Consider the following 23,263-nt stretch of genomic DNA (forward strand, 5'->3'; position numbering starts at 1 on the left):
TATACAATACATTTTTGTAATAAAATAATAATATTTTTAGTTCGGATGGTAAGTAAATTCAGATGAAAAGAAAATATTTATATATTTATATGTATATAGGAATATGAATGAGGGGGAGTAAAGAGAGAGAGAGAGAGAGAGAGAGAGAGAGAGAGAGACAGAGAGACAGACAAACAGATAGATAGAATTATTTTTCATAGCGTTGTCGCCTATTTTATAAGTTGCGTGGAGTTGCGAAGAAGAATAAAACATGTGAAACGCAGCAAATATACAGCACCATAAAATCATAAGTTACCAGTCGAGAAATGTTGAGATCTTCCTGGTTAAAGTAGAAGAAAATGAAACAAAGATAAACATGCAGAGGATATTGAGAAAAAGATACACAGAACGATAGCTCACTAAGTTATGGTCAGACATTCGAGTCGTTTATGCTTTGTTACGTTTATTTTTTGTTTTTCGTTTGTACGGGGATTTAACATTTTATGCGTATGGATTATTCAATCATATGTTTTACTTTTGAAATTACCACTGAACATTAACTATTGCATTGCTACTGAAATTTGTTATAAAAATTACCATAAAGAAGAATAATACATTTTATGTTATATACAATTTGAATACAAGAGTATTAATTAATATTGCTAGTATTACATATATTTATATAAAAACATGAATGAATGAAGCTGAAAGAACTTTGTATAACTAATTTGAAAATGCTTGTAATTCTCATTTTTCTTTATTTATTAGATTTAATGTAGTATTTAAATTGTACAAGAATTTTTATCAAATAAAAATATTATAAACGTACACTACATTTTATCTTTACGTCACATCATTTTTTTTCCTCCCAATAGAATAGTTTATGTAAATTTTTGTATCATTCGGCTTTCTTTTTTTTACATTTTCACATATATATATATATATATATATATATATATATTAAATGCTTTTATTTAATAATAATATTGAATATTTTGAATGTTCTAAATTTAAATAAATTTAATTGTAACTATAATGATATATTTAAAACTTTTTGAAAATATTTAAATACTCATGGAAATATAAGTATAAGTAAGGTAAATAAATATGTGTATGCAAGTTTCGAATAACATGTAAATTAAAAATCTTTGAATTTTTTATTTGTGAAAAATCTGTTTAATTGAACTTCAAAATTATCTGATTGATCATAATTAAAAGAATTTGTTTTTCTGATATAAAAATATTTCCATCTGATTATTTTGTATATGAAATGAAAATCCTTTGTCTCAACCACGTTCCTTACGCCTGCATAATTATATACTTTTTCTATAGTGTTGATGAACCGCGTGTATTTGACATTATTTGATGGTAAAGGTCATTATCAGTAAGTGGAGTTGATTAGTTTATTGTTTAAATATCTGAAATAAAGCAATTTTATAATGCTCGCGAATATCAGATGACTTGGACAACAATTTGTTCGAAGTTTTAGACTTGACTGAAGAAGAACGATAGGCTTCTTTTTATTTTTGTATATACCAATGATAAAAAAAAGCGCGTATAAAAAATAAAGTCATTACTGGTATTTCATTACAAGGAGCTTTTTCTTTTGCTAAATTCCGCTTAAAATTAGACAATTTCATCATTAAGTCAATATAAAGATTCTTTTATAGAAAAGAAGAAGGTAAAAAGTTATCTAAGGATGATTAAATTAATACTTTAGAAATTTTAATTTTAATAATTGCAACTGGTATTAAAATTTTTTCTATCTAATTTTCATATGCGTATGTATTATAAACAAAGTACGATAAGTAAATGTTTAAGATCATGATTTTAAATACATTGATAATATCATCTGAATTTGTAATTTATTAAACTGTTTTCAATTTTCTTTGAAAGTTTCTATTTAGATTGGCTAAATTTTTATTTACAATGAATAAATTGTTCGATTATTTTTAGTAAAGTATGATTACTTTTTTCTTTCTTTTTTTTTTTTAAACTCACTTATTATATATTACTAGAATAATTATGAAAAATATAATTATGCGAATCGATAAAATCGATTTAAATTTCAAGATATTCATCCGCAGTCGCTAGTTAGATTAATCATTATACAAACATATCTGTTATTTATTATTTATTAAGCTCACTCGTTGTTACGGCACTTCTAGAACTTTTGCCCTTCAGTTAGCGTGTATCCATAGGTCGTTCGTTCGTACTTCCTTTTCGAGTTTTCCAGACTCACTATCAAAACTAGCTCTTCCAGTTCTTTTTCGCTTTATTTGCCAAGTTACAGTCACGACGAATGGTGCCAAATCCTTTTTAAACCCTTTTTATTACCTTAGCCTGTTAGATCTTGCCTGTCTCAACGTAATATCTGTTTATTAGTATGCGTTCTGTGGTTAAATGGTGGAAAGGCATGTTACGATCACCACGATATAATTAATATTTTGAATTATATAAAACTTCAAGTATAATTATTGACGTAAAATTATTTCTAATTTATAGCGATTGAATTATTTAATATTTAAATATATGTTAGGGATTGCCTTCACATTTTCAAATATATAATTATACGTTTATGTGTGCGTATAGTAATATCAATTTCAAATAAAAATATTTAGAAATAGGAAAAATAGTAATATATAATAAACATACTTTAATATTAAGAATACAAAAGGAAAATATTTATTTAATTTTATGGCAAGAAAAATCTCAGAGATATTTTATGACTTTATAACATAATGCAACATTAAAATTAAATTTTAAATATTTTCAGTTTATTCGAGATATTATTCCATTTTATGATTTGAAAATAACTTTTACAAACTATGTTTTTCTTTTAACATTGAAAAATATAGTTTGAATTTCAATTTGAATGCTGTGTAAACGCAATTGAAATTGACACTTTTTTCTATAGGATTATTTGTAAAGTTATTTGTAAATATTTATTGAATCAAGAACTTACTATTATAAAAGACATTAATTTCTTTTTTAATATCTGCAATAGAAGATGTAGTTAAAATATAATTAAACAATATTTTTAAATTCATATATTTATTAATTTAAATGCAAAAATTTATAAAATTTCCTTTTTATAATTCTTTTGATATGTATTTACTTCTGTAGAGAATAAAATTTAATACGATAATTATATTTCTTACATTAATTTTGATAATTTTACAATTATTCTACAGTTCAATAGTATATTGATTAGTATATTGTAAATTGAAATCCAAAATTTATTAAAAAAACTTAAAAATATAAAGAATAAATAAAATATTCTAGTATTAAAGAAAAGTTCTTACAGTTTGAAAATTTCGTTGCGTTACTATAAATATTTATGTAAGCCTTATTTTCGAAATCTTTCCCTTTTAAAATTTCTATAATCAGATGAAAATAATTTAGTTAATCTCAATACATACTTTTATAATGCCAATAGATATATGAAATTATTATTTCTATAGGCCCAATTATGATATTAGACATAATATTATTGAAAATAAGAGGAACGAGAATTTAATTATTTTTAATATCTTCAATATTAATCTTTAATATTATCATAAAAAATGTTGGTGAATGGAAATTTGATTAATTCTTGATAGCTGTACTTGTTAAACATATATCAATTATTAGTTTAAAATATGTGTTATTTTATTGTTTAATTCTGTTGCAAACGTTAGAGAAACTAATTGAAATATATTTCTATTATTACTGAGTTTAAAGACAGCGATTACGAATCAACTAAAGTTTCTATTTTTAATATAAAAAAATATAATTTAAAAATGATATAAAATTATTTCAGATATTACTTTTAACACGAGATGTCAATTTTATTAATGCATAAGCTAAGCACTGTAGTTCTGGCAAATGACCTTTTTCTCTCACGTATTAATGCTAACGATCTTTTTTTGAAACTTATTAACATTCCAATATATTATGGAAGAAAAATTAATTCAAATACTGATAAAATGAATTACCATATGATAAAATCCATACCAGAATAAACAGATCAACCAAATTTAGTGATTCGAAAATATTCAAATGATTGATTGATTAAAACTAAAGATTTTTACATTTAAGCTTTAATAATAATAATAATAATAATAATAATAAAGATAAAAGCCTATCGGTTCTTTATTATTACGTTATCAATGGTACAATAATCATAATTCAGTGAATTAGTAAGTAATCCTTTACAATAATATTTTAATTCATTACGGCGAAGAATAGCCATGGTCCTTTAAAATTCACAATTATGTTAATCTTATTGATAATCATTAGTATTATTTCATTTCAACTGAGATTTTTCAGAGTAGGAAAAAAAGTGTAGAGATTAATTTATTAAGTTATTTCACCAATTTTTATTTTTTGCTTTGAATATTCTAAATATCTCAAATTATTATACAAAAGCAGAAATTGTAAATAAAATATAAATTAATTTCTTTATTCAATGATATTGAGTTAATGTTTTTTATACTTATAATTATTTTACTCGTGTTAGATAAATTTCCAATGATTAAAAATAAATATAACATAATTATATAAATGAAGCAATATAACTTGGAACGTTAAAAAAATATGTTCAACAAATTATAATGATTATAATAAACGAAAAAGGAATTCAATTTTACCTGTAGATTTATATAATTATGTCTCGATTTCTTATAATTGATTGAATTAATTAATGTTGAGAATATCATTTTAATGCTACAATTTTAAAGATTGTTAAAACAAAAATAAACAAAAAACAAAAAAAAACAAAAAAAAACAAAAAATGAAAAGCAAAAGCAGAAATATTTTTTTTGTCATTACAATGGCGAAATAGTCTAATTTAAAATAACGTGCAAAAGTATTGCGTTACGTGAAATTGTTAGCAATAGAAAAGTCAAATAAAGCAAAACTTTTTTTAAATGCATAAAGCAATAATGAGAGAGGAGTGGTTGTGTACGGGAATGTAATGGAAGAGTAAATTTCATTTCTTTTCGATGAAATGTTGCAGGTTTTATTCGTTCAAACTTGTTGATCGTTGCCATAATTTTGCACATTCACACGTCGCAGTGTATGAAAATGCATTTGTGCTTGGAGCTATGCGCGAATAGGCGTGCCGATGAACTTGTGCCGTAGCAAGAGTCAGTCTCTCTCGTAACTAAGGGCTAGGGAGAAAGAACCCGAGGGAGATAGTCGAGTGCATATATTTGTCCTCTAGTGACTGTAGTTATCTTGTCTCAGAGCCGCGTCTTCTTTGCATTCGCATTGGAAAATCCAATCACGCTTAAACACGTAAATTTAATATTACGAGCTCGTTCGGTCGAGCTTTTGCAAGTAATGTCGTTATGAGATATTGAGTTTGTTATTATTGCGTTAAGCAATGTTCTTTTAAGAAATGCATGAGAAAAATTTTCTTTAAATGACTCTGAAGATTCTTTAAGATTTTTTTTTTATGTTGAATTCGTTTCTACATATACATTTTTACACATAGAATGTCAATCGATATACAAATCACTTTTATGAATGATTATTTCTTTATCGATGTTTAATTCAGTAAAAATATTATTTCAAATTATACACCGTAATTTATAATTGTTGTGTTTGCATTTAATGGATTTTAACCTTTGTTATTTTACCTCAATATTTAATGAAATATCGCATAATTAATTCTTTCATCGCAACTTCTGATTAAATAATAATAAAATATGTCGTAAATAGATATTAATAATAAAAAATCTTTCCATAACGTATGCTCGTATTTCAAATGCATCAGAAACAGCTTCATGAGATAAAAAATATTTTATCCGTCATGAATATGTATAACTTTTAATAAATATATTTGATTTTGTACCATTGACTGGCATAGAATTGATAACTTTTTAACATTTATGTGAAATAAGATTATATACGGAAATAAATACGTTTATTAAATATATAATATTCTAAAATATTCCTTGATTATTCATTTGTTGAACGATTTGCAGTAACTTACTATTTACAAAATTTTATTATTATTTTTATTTGTGATTTCTCCATTATATTGAAACTAAGGCAATCATTTATTTTATAACATTATATATATAAAAAATTTTATAGAACATTCGATGTAAGGATTATAATATTTCAATATAAAAGTTTTTCTATTATTAATGCTCATACCAAATGATAAACAATAAAGCATATTTTATATATTTCGTTACTTTATTTTAAAATCTTAGATATATTTTAAATTTTATCATTGATTTATATCGAATTATTTCAAGGAAGAATATTAATTTTAATTAAAATTTCAATTGAAAATACAATTTTCAATTATATAAAGTTTATAAAAATATCTTCAAAATATTTATCTTTATTATTACAGTTACTTTATCTCCTATTAAAAAGAAAATGATTGTTAATTTTTCATTTGTTGCGATGACATTTACTTAAAAATTTTCTTTAAATTCATACTTAATATGCAATTACAAATAAACAAAATCTATAAAATTCTATATATATATATAAGATATATTAAATAAACCTTCTTTATCTTTCGAATTAATTTATTTTTTGTATTTTTGTGCTATTTCAGTAGAACATTATTTAATAAGTAATAAAAGTAATAAAAGTTAACAATAATCGTTCATACAATAATATTAGCAATTTGAATAATTGTAAAATAAATGGATATTTACAATTTTTCATAATATATTAATTTTAATTGTCCTTCGATATAATAAGATTACTATCAATTCTATAACTACTTGCACTATAGTATATTTCCACGGGAGTTAATTAAAGAAAAATAGCAATAACGAATAAAATACTCTTATGATCAACGCTCACTCTTACTATATTGGTTTTCGTCATATAGTTTAGTTTCTCTTTATTACGTTATCAGTCATGAAACATGAACCATTCTCATGATAGGGCATCTCACTAAATTGCCTTTAAATTAATCATGATATTAAATAAAAAACAAAATAAATGAAAATAAACATTAAAGGGGGGGAAAAAAAAACGATTTTATGATTATGATTTTAACTCATTTGATTTTAATGAATGGGTATCAAAAGTCTTTTATTTAATTTTGTTTTTTAATTCAATGAGTTGCCTTTATATTTCATTGTTTAATCAATGAATGTTAATTATCGTAAAAGTAATAGTTTCATGTGTAGTACCGTACAGTAATTGATGTCTATTATAAAATGTTGTTATTAAATATCAACTGTTAATTATAAGTTTACATAAATTTTAGTACAATTTAGGCTTGAATTTATTTATGCCACAGCGATTATAATTAATTCAGTAAATAAAATGTTTTTATGATTTATAAGAAATAACGTTCTTTATATTACCATCTATTTTATCATGTCGCACTGATACATCTATTTATAGTATATATATATATATATATATATATATATATATATTCTATAGTTGTAATACATGTTAAATGTATATTCATCTATTTCTCTTTGAAACGCTTTATAATTGATCTAATTATAATTAATATACGAATTATACTTTATGTATAGTTTATAAATAGACGCATCTATTAGGAATACGCACATAAAACGGTTATCAGCTCTCTCGGTTCTCAGCAGTTTGATTGACAAAAATTATTTTCTATATGTATATCCTACAATGTGTAACTACAACAATAGATAGTTAATATGATATATCTTAGGTCATTGTGCGAACAAGTATTTTAATCGTTCTTTCTTTGTTTCTTCCGTACTTTTCCAAATGCATACATTCAAGCCAAGCATTTGTCGAACAAATAAAATTTTAATGAAATATACAGAAAAGTCAAAATTTACTGTTGCATTCAAATTATTACTAAGTACAATTCACATTTAGTGCAATATTTAAAAGATTTTCTTTTTTTTTTTTTTTTTTTTTTTTTTTGGTACTCATTATAGGAACGTATTATCGTTAGATCCTGTATTATTGTGATTTTTATCATCAATATTTGTAATTAGATTGAATTTTATTGATTCATTATATACAATTCATAATATGAAATTCATAAATTATTAATGTTTATAAAAATTATGTAGTTTATAAAAAAAAAAAAAAAAAAAAAAAAAAAAAAAATTTTTTTTAAAAAATTTTTTTTTTTTTTTTTTTTTTTTTTTTTTTTTTAATCATATTTAATAACTATGTTAGAATGCTTAGTAATACATATGAATATCATAGTATTTATTTTTAAAATATATTATATCATACAATGTTTTATATTATTTGACACTACGACATCATCCACTTAAGGAAATGGATTTAGTATTCAACTTTCTTGAATTAGTAATAATTCTATAGGATTAGCATAAATTTGTTCGTTAATACATTCTTCGAGCATGCTTTTTCATAATCTGCAGGATCATTGAGATCTTCCTGCATGCAAGGACTTACACAATCTAAGTGAATTTATTACCGAGTCCTTTATCAACGTAAGAAAGGATAGGTGGAGTCTAGATTAGATTTACAAAAGAGGGTGTATAACTGTCGGCGCCTTCGGCACATAAAGCATCTACGCAAAGGGTCGCGGGAGTTTGCTTTTGCTCGAACGATGTGGCGATCTCGGGAACTCAATCCTGTTTTGCATGTTCTTTTTCGCTCGTTCCCATACTATTACTCTACTCTACTCTACTCGTTCTCTCTCATTCCTATCTTTGTCTCATTCTCTTAAGCCGCGCGAGACTTACGTGGGCGTTGTAACATATGACTGCGGTAAAAAGAGATGCACACTATCTAAAGTTAGAGATTCTCTTGCACGGAATGCATGTGTACCAAGTTATTCGTGTATTTAATTTGTATGATTGAGAAACATGCATAAATCGATGTTTTCTCAAAATTTAATGGCAAATTTTATAGAAAAGTATAAAGTAGCTTAATAAAGTGGCTTTAGGAGTACATTCGATTGTTTTATTAAATTAACCATAATTTATATTTATTTGCTTTACATTATCGATGAGTGCATTTGTCGAAAAATCTGCTTTCTCAACGAGTTAGAAAATAATAAAATTGAGATATTAAATCATTTTTATTAAACTTCTTATATTCACGATTAAATTTATTATGTTAATGCGATTATTTGTCAAATTGTTCTCTTTTTTTCTTTCTTTTTTTTTTTTTTTTTTTTTTTCTAATCCTAATTGAAATATTACATATTTTATGTTGTAAGTATGTCAAAATTAACGAAACATTTAATTCACAAGAAATATAATGAAATGTAGGTAGGTAACTGTCAAAGTAAAATTATAATATTTAGAACCGAATGGAGACGTTTCAATTTTTAGTAGAAGTAAAGAGAATTGCTTGAAAATAATTCTCAGTTGAATAATATTTATTTATTTTGAAACTATAGATGCAAATGCATGGATGAGTAATCGAATTATTTTATAAATAGCCTTACATTTCACTTCGTATGTATTTACTAATAATAGTATGGACATTATTTTTGGATTCTAATATTTTATAAAAGATGAAGCTGCTGTTCAAATATCCAGATACTGATCGAGATGAATAAATTGATATTTTAAGTACGTGTAAAATGGAATTGCTCGAGAAAAGGGATCCGTTATCTACAGCAAATCGATGTTTTAAAAGTGGATGCGAAAGAAGAATATGTGATATATATGCATCTGACAATGCTAATGCTTGATAAGTTTCAAAGTGCACTTTTTACTAATATATAAACCATACTTGACTTGAACATGTAAAATTTTGGACTTTCATCGAATAACTTCATCGTTAGAATTACACTTTATATTTTATGGGAAAGGGGGTTTTTTTTTTACATTAACGTTAAACAATTGACATTTTATAAATACTTTTTTTTTTTTTAATCATTATTTAGTAGCGAGAAATGTTTATATAAAATTGAAAAGATTTGTTGCGGTTGCTCAAAGAGAAAGTGATAGCATAATACGCTTCCCTTTATCGCTTAGAGCTTTTCTATATATATTAATATTTCAGCTGGAAATATTTTATAAAAATCTCACGATTACATGACATAAAATACAAATATAAAATTAAATATAATTCTATATTCTAAATATTTTAATATATCATTGATCATATTTGGCATATAAATTATTTGTGTGGACTAGAAGAATATTTTATAAAAATTTTAATGGTGTACAAAAAATAATGTGTTTTTTCATTCTCAGATATTTAAGTTATAATTAAAAATCTGTAATTTATAGTAAATTGCACATTATTAAAGAGAATTTCTGGTATTTCCATTACGATTTTCATCCATACCATTATGTTGAACATCAGCATCTCTGTCGATAAATACAAAGTCGCCCCTATAAGCAGATATTTATATGCCCAGCATACTTGAGATTTGCACAATTAGTTAGTAAATTAGTAGTAGTAGTAGTAGTAGTAGTAGTAGTAGTATATATATATACATATGTATATAACTAAAATTGAATTGAATGAAAAAACAATAAAATGTAATATGTGAGAGAGAAAAAAATTTATTATTATTTTCCTACGAATGAAAATTTATATTTTTAAATATACAGGAGCGAATGACGCAAAAAAAAATATCTATAAATATACACATTAAAGATGTTTTATAATATGAATAATTATTTATAACGTAAATAGTAGATTGTATATGAAATCTCATAGTTAACGTTTTGTATTTTAGTTTAATATTACACTATACATTTATGAATATCACTTATCGGAAATATTTTTACAAAAGATGTATTATATTTCTTTTGAAAATAATAATTTCTTTAATTGAGCTAAGCAATGATAAATAAAAGAATCATTAAATCAACCTGCATCATTAAAACTGACGATTGCAATAAAATATAAAAACTTTCATTTCAATTTTTATAAATCACCTTATGATTATAAAATAATTAATTACAAAACTAATATATTTAATCTATAAAATTTTATTTTTTAATCCTATTTAATAGTAATGATAAGATATGTATGAGAAATTGAAAGAGTGGTCAAGTTTAAGAGTCAGAAATTTATTCCTTTGAATGTAATACTTAAAAAACGAAAAAAGAATGTATATATAATAGTAAAGGGAAACGACGCGATAAAATATGATGTGTAAAGGTACGAGTGCGAGGATAAACCGTAAGTAGTAGGCTCGTAAAATATCGTCAGACAAGAAGAAAAGTGAAGAAGAGGGAGAGGACAAAAAAAAAAGAAAAGGAACTGAAAAATAAAGAGAAGAAACTAGAAACCACGAGTATAGGAATGAGGAAAAAGTGGGGAATGGGTGGCGTGACTGTTCCTCTGCTTCCTGGCTGCGATAATCCAAGCAAGTTCTCATAATATTTTTTCTCTAGCAATGCCTTCCTTCTTAGATGATATATATTGCGTTTATCTACGCCGCGAAAGTCGTTAGTATTTTGAGAAATGAACGAGTATGTACATGTTTGTGTGAGCTGGTCTGCTCGAGTATGTTGTATACTTCAAATAGCAGCTGGAACCCTACGATTCTTACTATAAAGCATCCGTCTCTATTTCCTATTTTTTTTTTTATGCAATGAACTTTGTCATCGTTACACGTTATTTTGAGTATTGTTAGATTTTTATGATAGTGAATTTAGTTCAACAGGTTATCCCTTTAAAAATCCATTACAAAGACTAAAATGGTAAAAAAAAAAAAAAAAAAATTGAGAAAATTTTGCAACTACTTCGTTTTTTGCCTAATATAACGAAAAAATTACCAAAAATACTTCATTCTTTAAATTTCAATTGACATTTTTACTTGTTAATCGAAGTAAAAATATTTATTAAATTAATAAAATGTATTTGAATTTCATGCAGTTTGAGGTGATTTATATTGCTTAATAAAAGAAAATCTTTATTACAATAATATAATTTTCTTGTTAACATTGTTTCAATCATGTCTTTGTTATATTTTATTTTATAAAATAGAATAAGTTAATTTTATAATTATATTTATAACAGAATTTATTTCATTGAATTATTTTTAATTCCGTCGTTTAAATAAAATTACTATTATTTGTAGATATAACGAACAAATATATCGGCTCACTTCAATTAACTTATATTATGTACATAGGTAACAATTACTTTATTAAAATTTATAAAAATTCTTTACGTAATAGGCAGTTGAAATTCCTCAAAACGTAAATCATTGCTTAAAAATTTACAAAAATGTGTATTAGAAATAATACGGAATATTAACTCATAGCGGACTGTTGATTGATCTATAAGTTTTGCGGATTTCATCAATTTTCCAAAATTTAAAAATTTTTTGCAAATAAAATCGTAGATAAATATTCGTCTACTTTGCTATTATTTTACTTTATTTAATTTATGTCATTATTATTTCAATAAATTGTTACGCTTCATAAGAAAAAATTATCAATTTCAATTTACCATTAATTTACTTAAACTTTCTAAGTGTAAAAAAAGTATATGGAAAAATATGCAAAATAATGATTTTGGATATATTTTTGTTATTAATAAATGGTAAAAATTAAACAAAAAAATACTTCAGATGTATTTTGCAATTGCCCTTAAAATTTAAAATTGACAATGCAATTGGAATTGTTCAAATAGCTGAAATTTTAGTATTAGGAAAATGATTTTGGTATCCTTTTATTTTAGATATTTTAAATAATTTTGAGTAATAGAGATCAATTTTATACAAATTAAAAATAAAATCATCTGCGATCTTTAAATTATATTATATATATATATATATATATATATATATATATATATATATATATATATATTATATATATATATACAACTAGTTATATATATATATATATATATATATATATATATATATATATATATATTATTTAAATAAATACCAATTGTTATCTGATATCTCATTAGATTTCTTAAATAAAATCTAATCTTCGAAATAATAAAATCAATTTCTTACATTTAAAATCTGGAAAAAATGATTTAATTTACAAAATTTATTATAGCAATGTTAACCTTATTGTTTTTAACTTGAATTTATTAATTTGAATTTGATAACAGATGTGACATGTAGTTCATTCAGGCAATTGATGAATGTGTTGTCCAAAAGGAAATTTTGAAATAATATAGTAATATACTATTTTATAACAATGTTTGGTAAACTAGGATATAAATGTAAATTTTTAAAAAATTGAATTAAATTCTGCTAAAGTTATAGGATGGAAGAATAACTGTGTAAAAATTAAATTAAGGAGCTTCTTCTAAAGTCAAATCAATGCAGCCAATAATAAAGATAATAAAATCGATAAAATAAAAATGTGCATAATCATTATAGAAGTATAATTAAAATTCAAATTTATTAATAGCCATTTTCCTTCAACACATATTCAACACAAATAAAATTTTTATAACTTTCAAGCTCTAATGAGATGGAAAGTTATAATAACTGCATATATATATATATATATATATATATATTAAAGAGATAAAATAATGAAGCAGTAAAATACTAAAGTTTTTTATCATAGAATTATTATAATCAATAATTATATATGTATATATTTATGTTTACATATCGATAAAGAGCGAAACAGGGAAATAGAGGGAGAGAGGGTGAGAGGGTGAGAGGGAGAGAGAGAGAGAGAGAGAGAGAGAGAGAGAGACAGACAGAGAGACAGAGAGACAGAGACTAAGATTATTGTTATAACGTGCAATTAGCTTTTAAATGAGGTAATAGTAAAAGTTCGAAAAACAATGAATTACAATAAATTATTAGAGATAAATCGTTAAAATACATTGCCTTATAGGTATAATTGGTTATATTTTCTTTTCTTTAAGCTACCTTTACATGTGTCAAAAGATTTTTTGTACTAAAACTATATCTAATTGTTACCCATACAGCTATCATTAAGGAAAATTAAGGAAAAATTACGGAAATGTAACTAATTTAAATAAAATTATCCAGGTTGTTGTTGTTTACGTTGCTTTAAGTTATAAGATTTATTATTTTCTCTTTTATATCTTACATATTTTTTCCTAATTCGATTTTTCTCTAAATATTGTCATTCTAATTGTATTCAAGCTTATGTATGATTAAATAAGACTTTCATTGTTTAAATTAGAAAAATTAATGAAATATAAAATTCTTTTTCTTCTTTTTCTGCTTCTTCTTCTTCTACATATGATTATTATTATTTTTGTACACTACCAGTGAAATCTACTTATACTTAAAGTTTAATAAAAATTTTTTTTATATATTTAAATATGAAATTGATGTATTTAATTACCGTAATTTTTCATTAAAAATACTTGAATAACACAAGTTAAATAAATATATGTGTATACAAGCTATGTGGATGGACAACACAATTTTTTAAATTTGTCTATACAAAATTTCTTATTATTTATTCAATGTATTTTATTTAAATTAATAATTCATTCATTATTCATAATATATATATATATATATATATATATATATATATTTATATCAGATTATGAAGTGATAAAAACCTCATACTTGATATTTGCGAACAATATCTCCAACAACAGAATGATTGAATGACGTATAATGATATGGTTAGTTACATTGATAATAATTGTTTGATAATTAGTGAATAAAATGTATTTACATATATTTTAGGTAAATTAATAAAGTTTTTAATCTTTTCTATTGTTAAAAATTAAACTTGATATTTTTTAAGTCGTATAATTATAATTTCCGATTTATTATAATTAAATTAATAAAAAATATATATATATATATACCCCAAGTTTTTACTGCTTGTAAGAGAATAGTAGAAATGTGTTTAAGCTTCATATATAATCATAATATGTTGAATTATTAATTGAATTATTCAATGAATTACATGTTATTAATTTATAGTTTATGAATATTACATGTAATTTATTCTTTGTATAAAGATAATAACAAAAATGGCATAACAATTCTAGATAATACATAAATATTTTAGCTTTGGTGATAATTCCTTTAATGCACTATTACACATTTATTCACACATCTATTATTTTCATGCTATTATATTTTTATATTGTCTATCATTTTTCTATACAATATATGTAATACCGTTAATGCGTAGAATTTAAACAGTTTATCCTTGCCATAAAGAGCTTATGAGAATATTGTAGTATAATACATTGATTTCGTATGAATATTGAAGAAAGGAAATTGAAAAGTTTTTACAATGAAAATATAAATAGCAATGATTTAATTTATTTGGACATATGTTTTTCTTTAATGAATCTTTAGAAAAGTCTCATATATATTACACAATGATCGAATAAAAGACAATAATTGTGAATAAGTATAGTCAATAGCCATTAAGAAATAAAATAATTTTTTTCTTCATCATTTATTGTTGTCAAACTTTACACTACGAAGTATTGGTGAAGTTATATCGATGATTAAGATATGTTACTAGTTAAACACAAACATTATAGTCCAAATTTATGAAAAATTAATCCTACAAATGAATAATAAGATGAAATAATTACAATTTGTATACTTGTGTATTCTGTGTTTTTTGACGTAATATATAATCTAATAATATTTTATCCAATTATTCAAATTAATTGTACATACGAAAATTATTTATCAATCTTTTCAACACATTATTAATTTAAACAAATATATTTTAATAAATGAAGGGAATGATTATGTAATACTATTATCTGCTCTAATGAGAGAAATTGACAGTATGGATATATGTATTGATTATATTGTAATGTGTAGTCGTCGAATAATATTAATGTATTCGTCAGCTATTGATATACTCATTTATTTAGCAATTATAATAAATAAATATCATAATTCAGTATTAAATTATAATATATTTCATAAGCATGAATACGACATCTAAAATTTTTAAAAGTTAGAGTATTAAATTTTTTATTTTCAAACGCAAATTTTCTAACTTGTTTAATAATATAATTTTACTAAATTAAACATTTTCGCCATTTAATTCGACTGTAATCGTCCTGTAATTACATATAGCTATACGTCTATTGCTCTCTTAATATAAAATATATACAATTAATTTGATATATATTTATATAATTATATATTTAATTCTATAATTAGTTTATATTTATATTTATATCATTATTTTGATTAATAATATTAAGATTTTTTACTATTTAATTATGTGAACAATTAAAAGTGCAAGCATTGGTTTTAATATCAGTAATTAAATTAATTAAAATCTAGATAATGATGCAATATATGAGAAACGAATAGATAATAAGCGGTGGTTAATATATTAGACGTAGAATATAGAAAAAGTATCTCTTTATCGGAGATAGACAGATAGAGACAGAGAGAGAGAGAGAGAGAGAGAGAGAGAGAGAGAGAGAGAGAGAGAGAGAGACAGAGAAGCAGCTGGAAGAAGATATTAAATTAAGAAAAGTATAAAATATATTTTCTGAACTAGAAAAGCATGATTTATCGCTGTTGAAATTGAGCGATGGATGATTTATGGTTGATGTGGTTTGCTAAGGTACTTCTCTTTTAATGGATATGCATATCCATTCTGAGAGTTGGTGAGTGTAGTGTGCGAAATTGTGTGCAATCCAAAGGAATTAAAGTGGAGGGGGCAAACCGTCAGTATCAGCAGCACATCTCGCTATATAAGCGTGGTCAGCGCCAACTTTACGTTCTGCATTGCTGCAAGCGCGCGCACAAACAAGAAGTCGAAAAGGCGGTTTCGAAGTTCTCAAGGGTTTCATACCATTTTTTAATGAACATGTACTATTAATTTCTTTGAATTTCTTTGAGGAGGGCGAGAAAATAGGTAAATAAGCAATTTTGCGTGAACGGTGAGAGAGAGAGAGAGAGAGAGAGAGAGAGAGAGAGAGAGAGGACGAGATAGAGGGACAGAGGAAGGGAATAACAGAAAGAAGGTAGTGCAGAAAACATTTATATTGTGTTTGTGTAATTCAACAGCAGAAAAATGATTAATGTGAGTTCCTTATCTTTTAATTTACTGCGCTGCTATTCTGAAATCAATTAATTTTTTACTTTTAGTTTATTTTCCGTTTACATAGTACTGGTCTAAATCTTGCAGTCCTTGCACTAATATATATATATATATATACATAAATAATTGAATGGGCAATGAATTGGGTAAAAATTAGGGGATGTTATCATTGATAATCAAATATATAGAATAAACCAAAGTCTATATAATGCTCGGAATACAAAAAATAAAAGTAAACAACGTTACATCATATTGTTTTATTTTATACTAAACTATTGATTTCAGGTATTATATACATATATATGTATATATATATATATATATATATATATATATATATATATATATATATATATATATATATAGTTACATAGTTGTATATAAGTAAATTGTAAAATATTCATTTCTTTAGTACTATAATGATAATAGTAGCATCAAAGAGTCTGTGTAATGAAAAATAATTTTTGAAAAAGTATTTTTCTAAAAATTTGTTTGTTAGAATTTTTTATTCTTGTTTCAATTTATAATTAAAATAATTATCAAAAATAAAATATTTGTGTATTTTAAATTTTATTTATCTATATTGTGGATATTCAGCTTTATTAAATACAAATAGTTATTTTAATTATAAATTGATGTTAAATAAATTGCTTAAGATAAACATTTATCTTAGAGGAGGTAAAAAATGTCAACTTTCGCGTCCAAGTCCTTATTTCATTAATTAATAAATTGCATTAACAAAGCAAAATAAATTTGATTTCAAATCAGAAAAATTGTAAATTAATGAAATTGTAACTGCATGTTTTAAGGATGCTGTAATTGAAAATAATTGAAATAATCATTAGGATTTGCATCCTCAAAATCTTTTGTTGTTATTATATCGTGTAAATTAATAAATATGTGTATAACATAATTTTAATGAATATCTTATTTAACTCCCTAGGCCATACAATTTCTAGGATTAAGCTGTAAAATCTCGCTAATAGTATTACTAGTAACGAACAATGGTAATGTGAGCGCAAGCCGATCCAATGCCTGGAATGGACAAATGGGCAAGTCAGTTCAGTATCATTCGCAAGATTCCATGAGTGGTTCTTATCAATATGGATATACCGGACCTCATCATGCCAAGTCCGAGTCGAACGTTGACGGTATTACACGAGGAGGTAAGACTCGAATACCTTTTGCATACGATTTGACTTATTTGACTTATATTATTCCAACATGTAAACTCAAATTTTACATAATTTCTTAGGTTATGCCGAGGATGAAAAATTTGCAAAAATATTTATAATAAATTACGTAGGACTTTAAGCTTCGGCATTATAATTATTATAACATAATTGCAGAATCACGCAAATATTAAACTACGACTGACTCTACGTTAATGTTTATATTTTCTATGTTTTCTCGACTTAGGCTACTCTTACATCGATGCGAACGGTTTGATGCAATCAGTCTCCTACACGGCAGACGCAGAAAATGGCTTTCGCGTTCAAGCCAGCAATTTGCCCAGATCTAGGACATTAATACCGGCACAGGATACGCCAGAGGTCGCCCTTGCCAAAAATCGTCATTTGGCGATGTTCCAGAGACAATCTGACGATCGACAAACTTCGGACTCGTCTCAGCTCGAGCAACCCCAGTACCGCGGTCAGCAGCATTATCAATATCAAAGTGAAGATCAGCAACAATTAGGGGGTGATTTAAGTTCCAATACAAAAACGGGAAAGTCCCATTTGTTAAGCAATGAGGAAACTCGTGGTGTCCCCATGATTCGATCCACTGGCACCTTTGTTCTGCAATCTCCAGGCAGCGGGGCGATTTTATTACCTGGATACGCGAGTCATCAACATCACAATTACGTTATGCCCGGTGTTTATACAGCTGTGCCTCTATCACTGTTACACACATCAGCAAGTCACAGTCAAGACTCGCTCGGACAATACCAATACAGTTATACCGGTGATACTAGTGCCAAGACCGAGTCGCGCTCACTTGATGGGACAACCAGAGGAGCTTACAGCTACATTGATGCTAATGGATTATTGCAGCAAGTCCACTACATTGCTGACAGAGATGGATTTCGTGTATTAGCTACAAATATACCAGAAGCCTGAGCTTTGTCGGACAAGCACTAACATCCTCCCCACTATCGAACTTAAATGTAAATCCAAATAAGCATCTAGTAGGTTGCTAAGATTGATGCATTAGAGTTAATTCGCAAATTACTCATATTATAAATCATTAATTTATAGAATATTTTACCAAAATTATTATATTATTTTTAAATTTACTTCAATTTTCAATCTTTTTGATTCGTTAACGCATCATACATTAAAGCTTAAGTAAGAGATTCGTTAAAAATTATTGTATAAAATTCATTATCAAGTAATTTTATCTTTATTAAAATTTAAAATATGAATGCCTTTCGTTCAATATATATATATATATATATATATGTGTGTGAGTCTTTTTAAAAAATAAATAATAGAAGCCATATTAGAGTAGAAATGTTAGAGCTTGATATTTACAAGCCCATGAAACTATATTAAAATTCCACTTTAAAACTGCATTATAAAATTTTAATAATTTTGTACATTTAAATATAATAAAATTTGACAATTTATTTAATAAATATAAAAGAGACGAGAAAATTTTAAACAATCATTTATTTACAGAGAATTGGTGCATGAGTGATGCTGAATATATTATAATAGCTGCTGAACATGTACAGCGTAATAACGTAGAAATATTAAAATTAAATATGAAATTCTAAATTTTTATATAATACTTTGATTACACCAGTAAATTCCCTATAAAAAGATAATGTTTATATAATCCTGTCATTTTAAAAATATTTTCTACAGTATTATACAAAATGACAGGATTATATAAACATTATCTTTTTATAGGGAATTTACTGGTGTAATCAAAGTATTATATAAAAATTTAGAATTCAATATTAAATAAATATATACATATATATTGTATTATTGAATATTTATTAAATGCATATATATTTTTAATGTACATTTAATGAATATGCACATATGATATCTCTATCGTTTTCTAAACAATAAATAATATTAGATAATTAAAACATAGTCAAAACATGAATTTTAATTTTAATAATACATAATAAATCATTGAGCTGAATAATAATTTACTTATGCACAATTTAAATAAATTCATATTTATAGAAAGTGTATCGTAAGAAAGAGTACAATATATTTTGCAAATTGATTACTTATTATCTAGAAAATGAAAAATGTTTTAAAATTTCTAATTTCAATAAAAAAATTGTTTTTCATCTTTATTAAAATCTAATTTAAATTTCAAATTAGATGAAATTAATTTTTATATTGTCAAAATAAAGTTCTTAATATATATTTAAAATTGTCTTAATTTTATTTATTAACAATCTATAAAATATAATATTTGTATTAATGCATGCTTTTAAAATACATAATTTTTAAAATTTGAAGATTTCGTTAAGAAACTTTTGAGATAATCTGAAAAAAAAAAATAAAAAATAAAATTGCCTCTTTTTCAATCAATGATCCATCTTACCTTAGCATCATAACACCATTTTTATTAGATAGATAAAAGTTATCGACTTAGAATGTAAAAATACATGTTTAAGTAAAAGCTTATCAAGCTTTTAAGGAGTTTCACTCAAGTTATGAAAGTTTTATTAAGGCGTCATTCATTATCCTCATTTTGACTTATTTTCAACTTCCATTTCGTTCTTTTTAACAATTTTAAAAGATTTTAAAATATTTAAAAATAATAAAACAGTGATACTATTATACACTTAAAGTAATCAAGAGTAATTTGAACCAACAATATCGCCAAGCAAATAATTCAATTAGTTTTTTAAATCTGAAAATAATATAATTAATCTTCAATTATAATTCCCTAACTTGTTATTTTGTATTATATAATAGAAAATATAAATAAATAAAAAAAAAGTGGTAAGAAAATATGAAAATAAATTTGTTTATGCAACGTTTTGTTCTTTAATACATCATATGAATTTAATTAGGATTATATAAGAACGTCTTTTGTGTTCTTCAGATGGATATTAAAGAAGTAAAACTTTTTCCTATTTTAGAAGAAGGCTGTTTAAAATAATTGAAGTATAAAAGGATTTCGTAAATAAAAATAAATACTGAATAACTTTGTGAATGATAACAAAATTATAATAAGTTTTATGCTTATACCATAATGAATCGATACTGGCACAACTTGAATATATCGTTAAATTTTATATTTAATATTGAAATTTGCAACCAAAATTTGTATCAATTGATTTTGCATAATAATCTAAACAATCGTCATTAATTATGTTTCCCCACACTAAATATATCAGAATTTTTCAGAAAAATTAGCTTCAGTTTCGATATTATTAGACCAAATTGATAATACAAAGGTTAATGATATTATTAGAACTAATTGCGAATAGCCAAAGCTGACGGAATATAAAGTAGTATATTTACAAATACGACTATTGAAGTAAATTTATAATACAGTAAAATTAGAATTATTTGTGGGAAAAGAAAATCAAATGAAATAATATAAGATAATATTAGAAAATTGAGTATTTCAATTAAATCATTGAATGGGTAATAGTTATAAAAAAAAAAAAAAAATACAACACAAGGCATTTAGAATAATCAATAGAACTTTTATTAATATACAATAAAAAATTGCTTTGATTTTATTTCCAATTAAATAAAAATTGTCACATGATAATTATTAATGATAAAATTTATAATAATAGTTTCTTTTAAGGTAACGAAGCAATATTTTCAACTAAAACTATCTAAATCTTGTATTATTATTTTACAATTAAATACAAAACTAAGCGACTATGTATACGCTATAATATATATTACAATTACGCTTAAGACAAAAATACAAATATAAAATATAAAATATTATAAGTTATCACTATATAATAATAATTAACTTTCATAAGAAAAATTGTTTTCGATAAACATTTAAGGAACTATATTAAAACAAATATTCTCTAATATTTAATACATTTTATGATGATTATAATTATGATTTTGATAATTAAATGAGAATAAAATAAGATAAAATTTCTCGAGCTGGATAACGAATCCTGCGAATAATGATTCTTTTATTATGCGAATTATCTATAAATCTTAAAAAGTAATAAATTTTAATTAAAATGAATAACTTTTAATGAATTAAGAAATGATAATATTTACGGATACGAAGGTTCAATAAATAATACATGTGATATGAATCACAACTTTCTCTGTATTTATACGATTAAAATTACACTTTTTTTTAAAGTTTGGTAACACTTTGTTGAATTGTTTAGTTTATACAGAATTGCGTTCTTTGATCGCTTTTTAAAAAAGGGCAGGTTGCGCTTAGTAAGCGAAAATGTTAGCAAAAAGGCGTTATAAACGCAAAACTTTATGTATAGAATATATCGGAACGTATAACATTGATTAACCGCATAGCAGCAATACATTATTTATTCAGTTTCCGAGTTCACCAAAAAAGTTACATGTTTGTGAAAAATCGGAATCTCATCGATATAACAATATTCATAATATTTACGTATGTTTTTCTATTCTTTTCCGACATATTTATACGTTTGTGCTTTGGTTATATGTATTCCTACACGTTAAAACAACACCTTCTTTCTGTCCGTTATAATGCAACTTTGCAAATATTTTCATTTAACTATTTATACAATTTTCACTTTAGGTAACAAATTTTTCACTTTTTTTACGCGACTACCGGTGATTCATCGTCATTTGGATTGGAAAATATGGATGATAATCCGCATCTGTAACAATTTAAAACCGCATTGAATAATTTTTAATAATTATATTGCAGAATTACCAGTTGCATTGAGCGTGATGATAAATTATTATAAAAACTTTCAAACATAAATACACGCACGCACACATGCATTTTACAAACTTCTAATTTTCTTCCTTAGAACACATTGACAAAAAATCCTTTCTGTATTCCATTTTAATAAATCATTTGAAAAAAAAAAAAATATATATATATATATATATATATATATTTGTTTAAATATATAAAAGCTAAAATATGAAAAGAAAATATTATTTTTTCAACTTTTTAAAAACATATAACGGCTATTAAGTAGGATATTCTGTATGTAAATTTAGTGTATAAAATAAATTTATCAATTTAGTACGTTATTCTATTATTATTATTTTTTTCTTTTAAATTTAAATATATCAAAATATTGAAAAAAATTTGATTTATTATTTTCATAACGATATATAATTATTTGCTTTAAATTAAAAATTTTATTCATCCAAGATTAAGTTTTGATCACATTTATT

General features: G+C 24.2%; 2 protein-coding genes across 5 annotated transcripts in view; one reads left to right on the forward strand and one right to left on the reverse strand.

Moving 5' to 3' along the window:
- The first annotated feature begins 17,845 nt into the window (after positions 1–17,845).
- Positions 17,846–19,145, forward strand: LOC105368313 (uncharacterized). Its single transcript, XM_011507303.1, has 2 exons — positions 17,846–18,064; positions 18,318–19,145. Exons 1-2 carry the CDS (start codon positions 17,947–17,949, stop codon positions 19,016–19,018), a joined length of 819 nt encoding a protein of 272 aa, XP_011505605.1. The 5' UTR covers positions 17,846–17,946; the 3' UTR covers positions 19,019–19,145.
- A 2,998-nt stretch (positions 19,146–22,143) lies between these two features.
- The window catches only part of Oamb (Octopamine receptor in mushroom bodies), a 46,053-nt gene continuing 44,933 nt past the window's right edge, over positions 22,144–23,263 (reverse strand). For all 4 annotated transcript variants that reach the window (XM_011507308.1, XM_011507306.1, XM_011507305.1 and 1 more), the window contains one exon: positions 22,144–22,731. The gene's annotated coding sequence lies outside the window, so the exon portion shown is untranslated. The remainder of the gene's footprint in view (positions 22,732–23,263) is intronic.

Source organism: Ceratosolen solmsi, unplaced genomic scaffold (genome assembly GCF_000503995.2).
Source record: "Ceratosolen solmsi marchali unplaced genomic scaffold, CerSol_1.0 scaffold6, whole genome shotgun sequence".
Classification (NCBI taxonomy): Eukaryota; Metazoa; Arthropoda; class Insecta; order Hymenoptera; family Agaonidae; genus Ceratosolen; species Ceratosolen solmsi.

Coding starts and splice junctions, on each gene's coding strand:
- LOC105368313 (XM_011507303.1), top strand. CDS start 17,947: ATGGGCAAGTCAGTTCAGTATCATTCGCAAGATTCCATGAGTGGTTCT. Junction 18,065..18,317: donor TGACGGTATTACACGAGGAG/GTAAGACTCGAA, acceptor TTCTCGACTTAG/GCTACTCTTACATCGATGCG.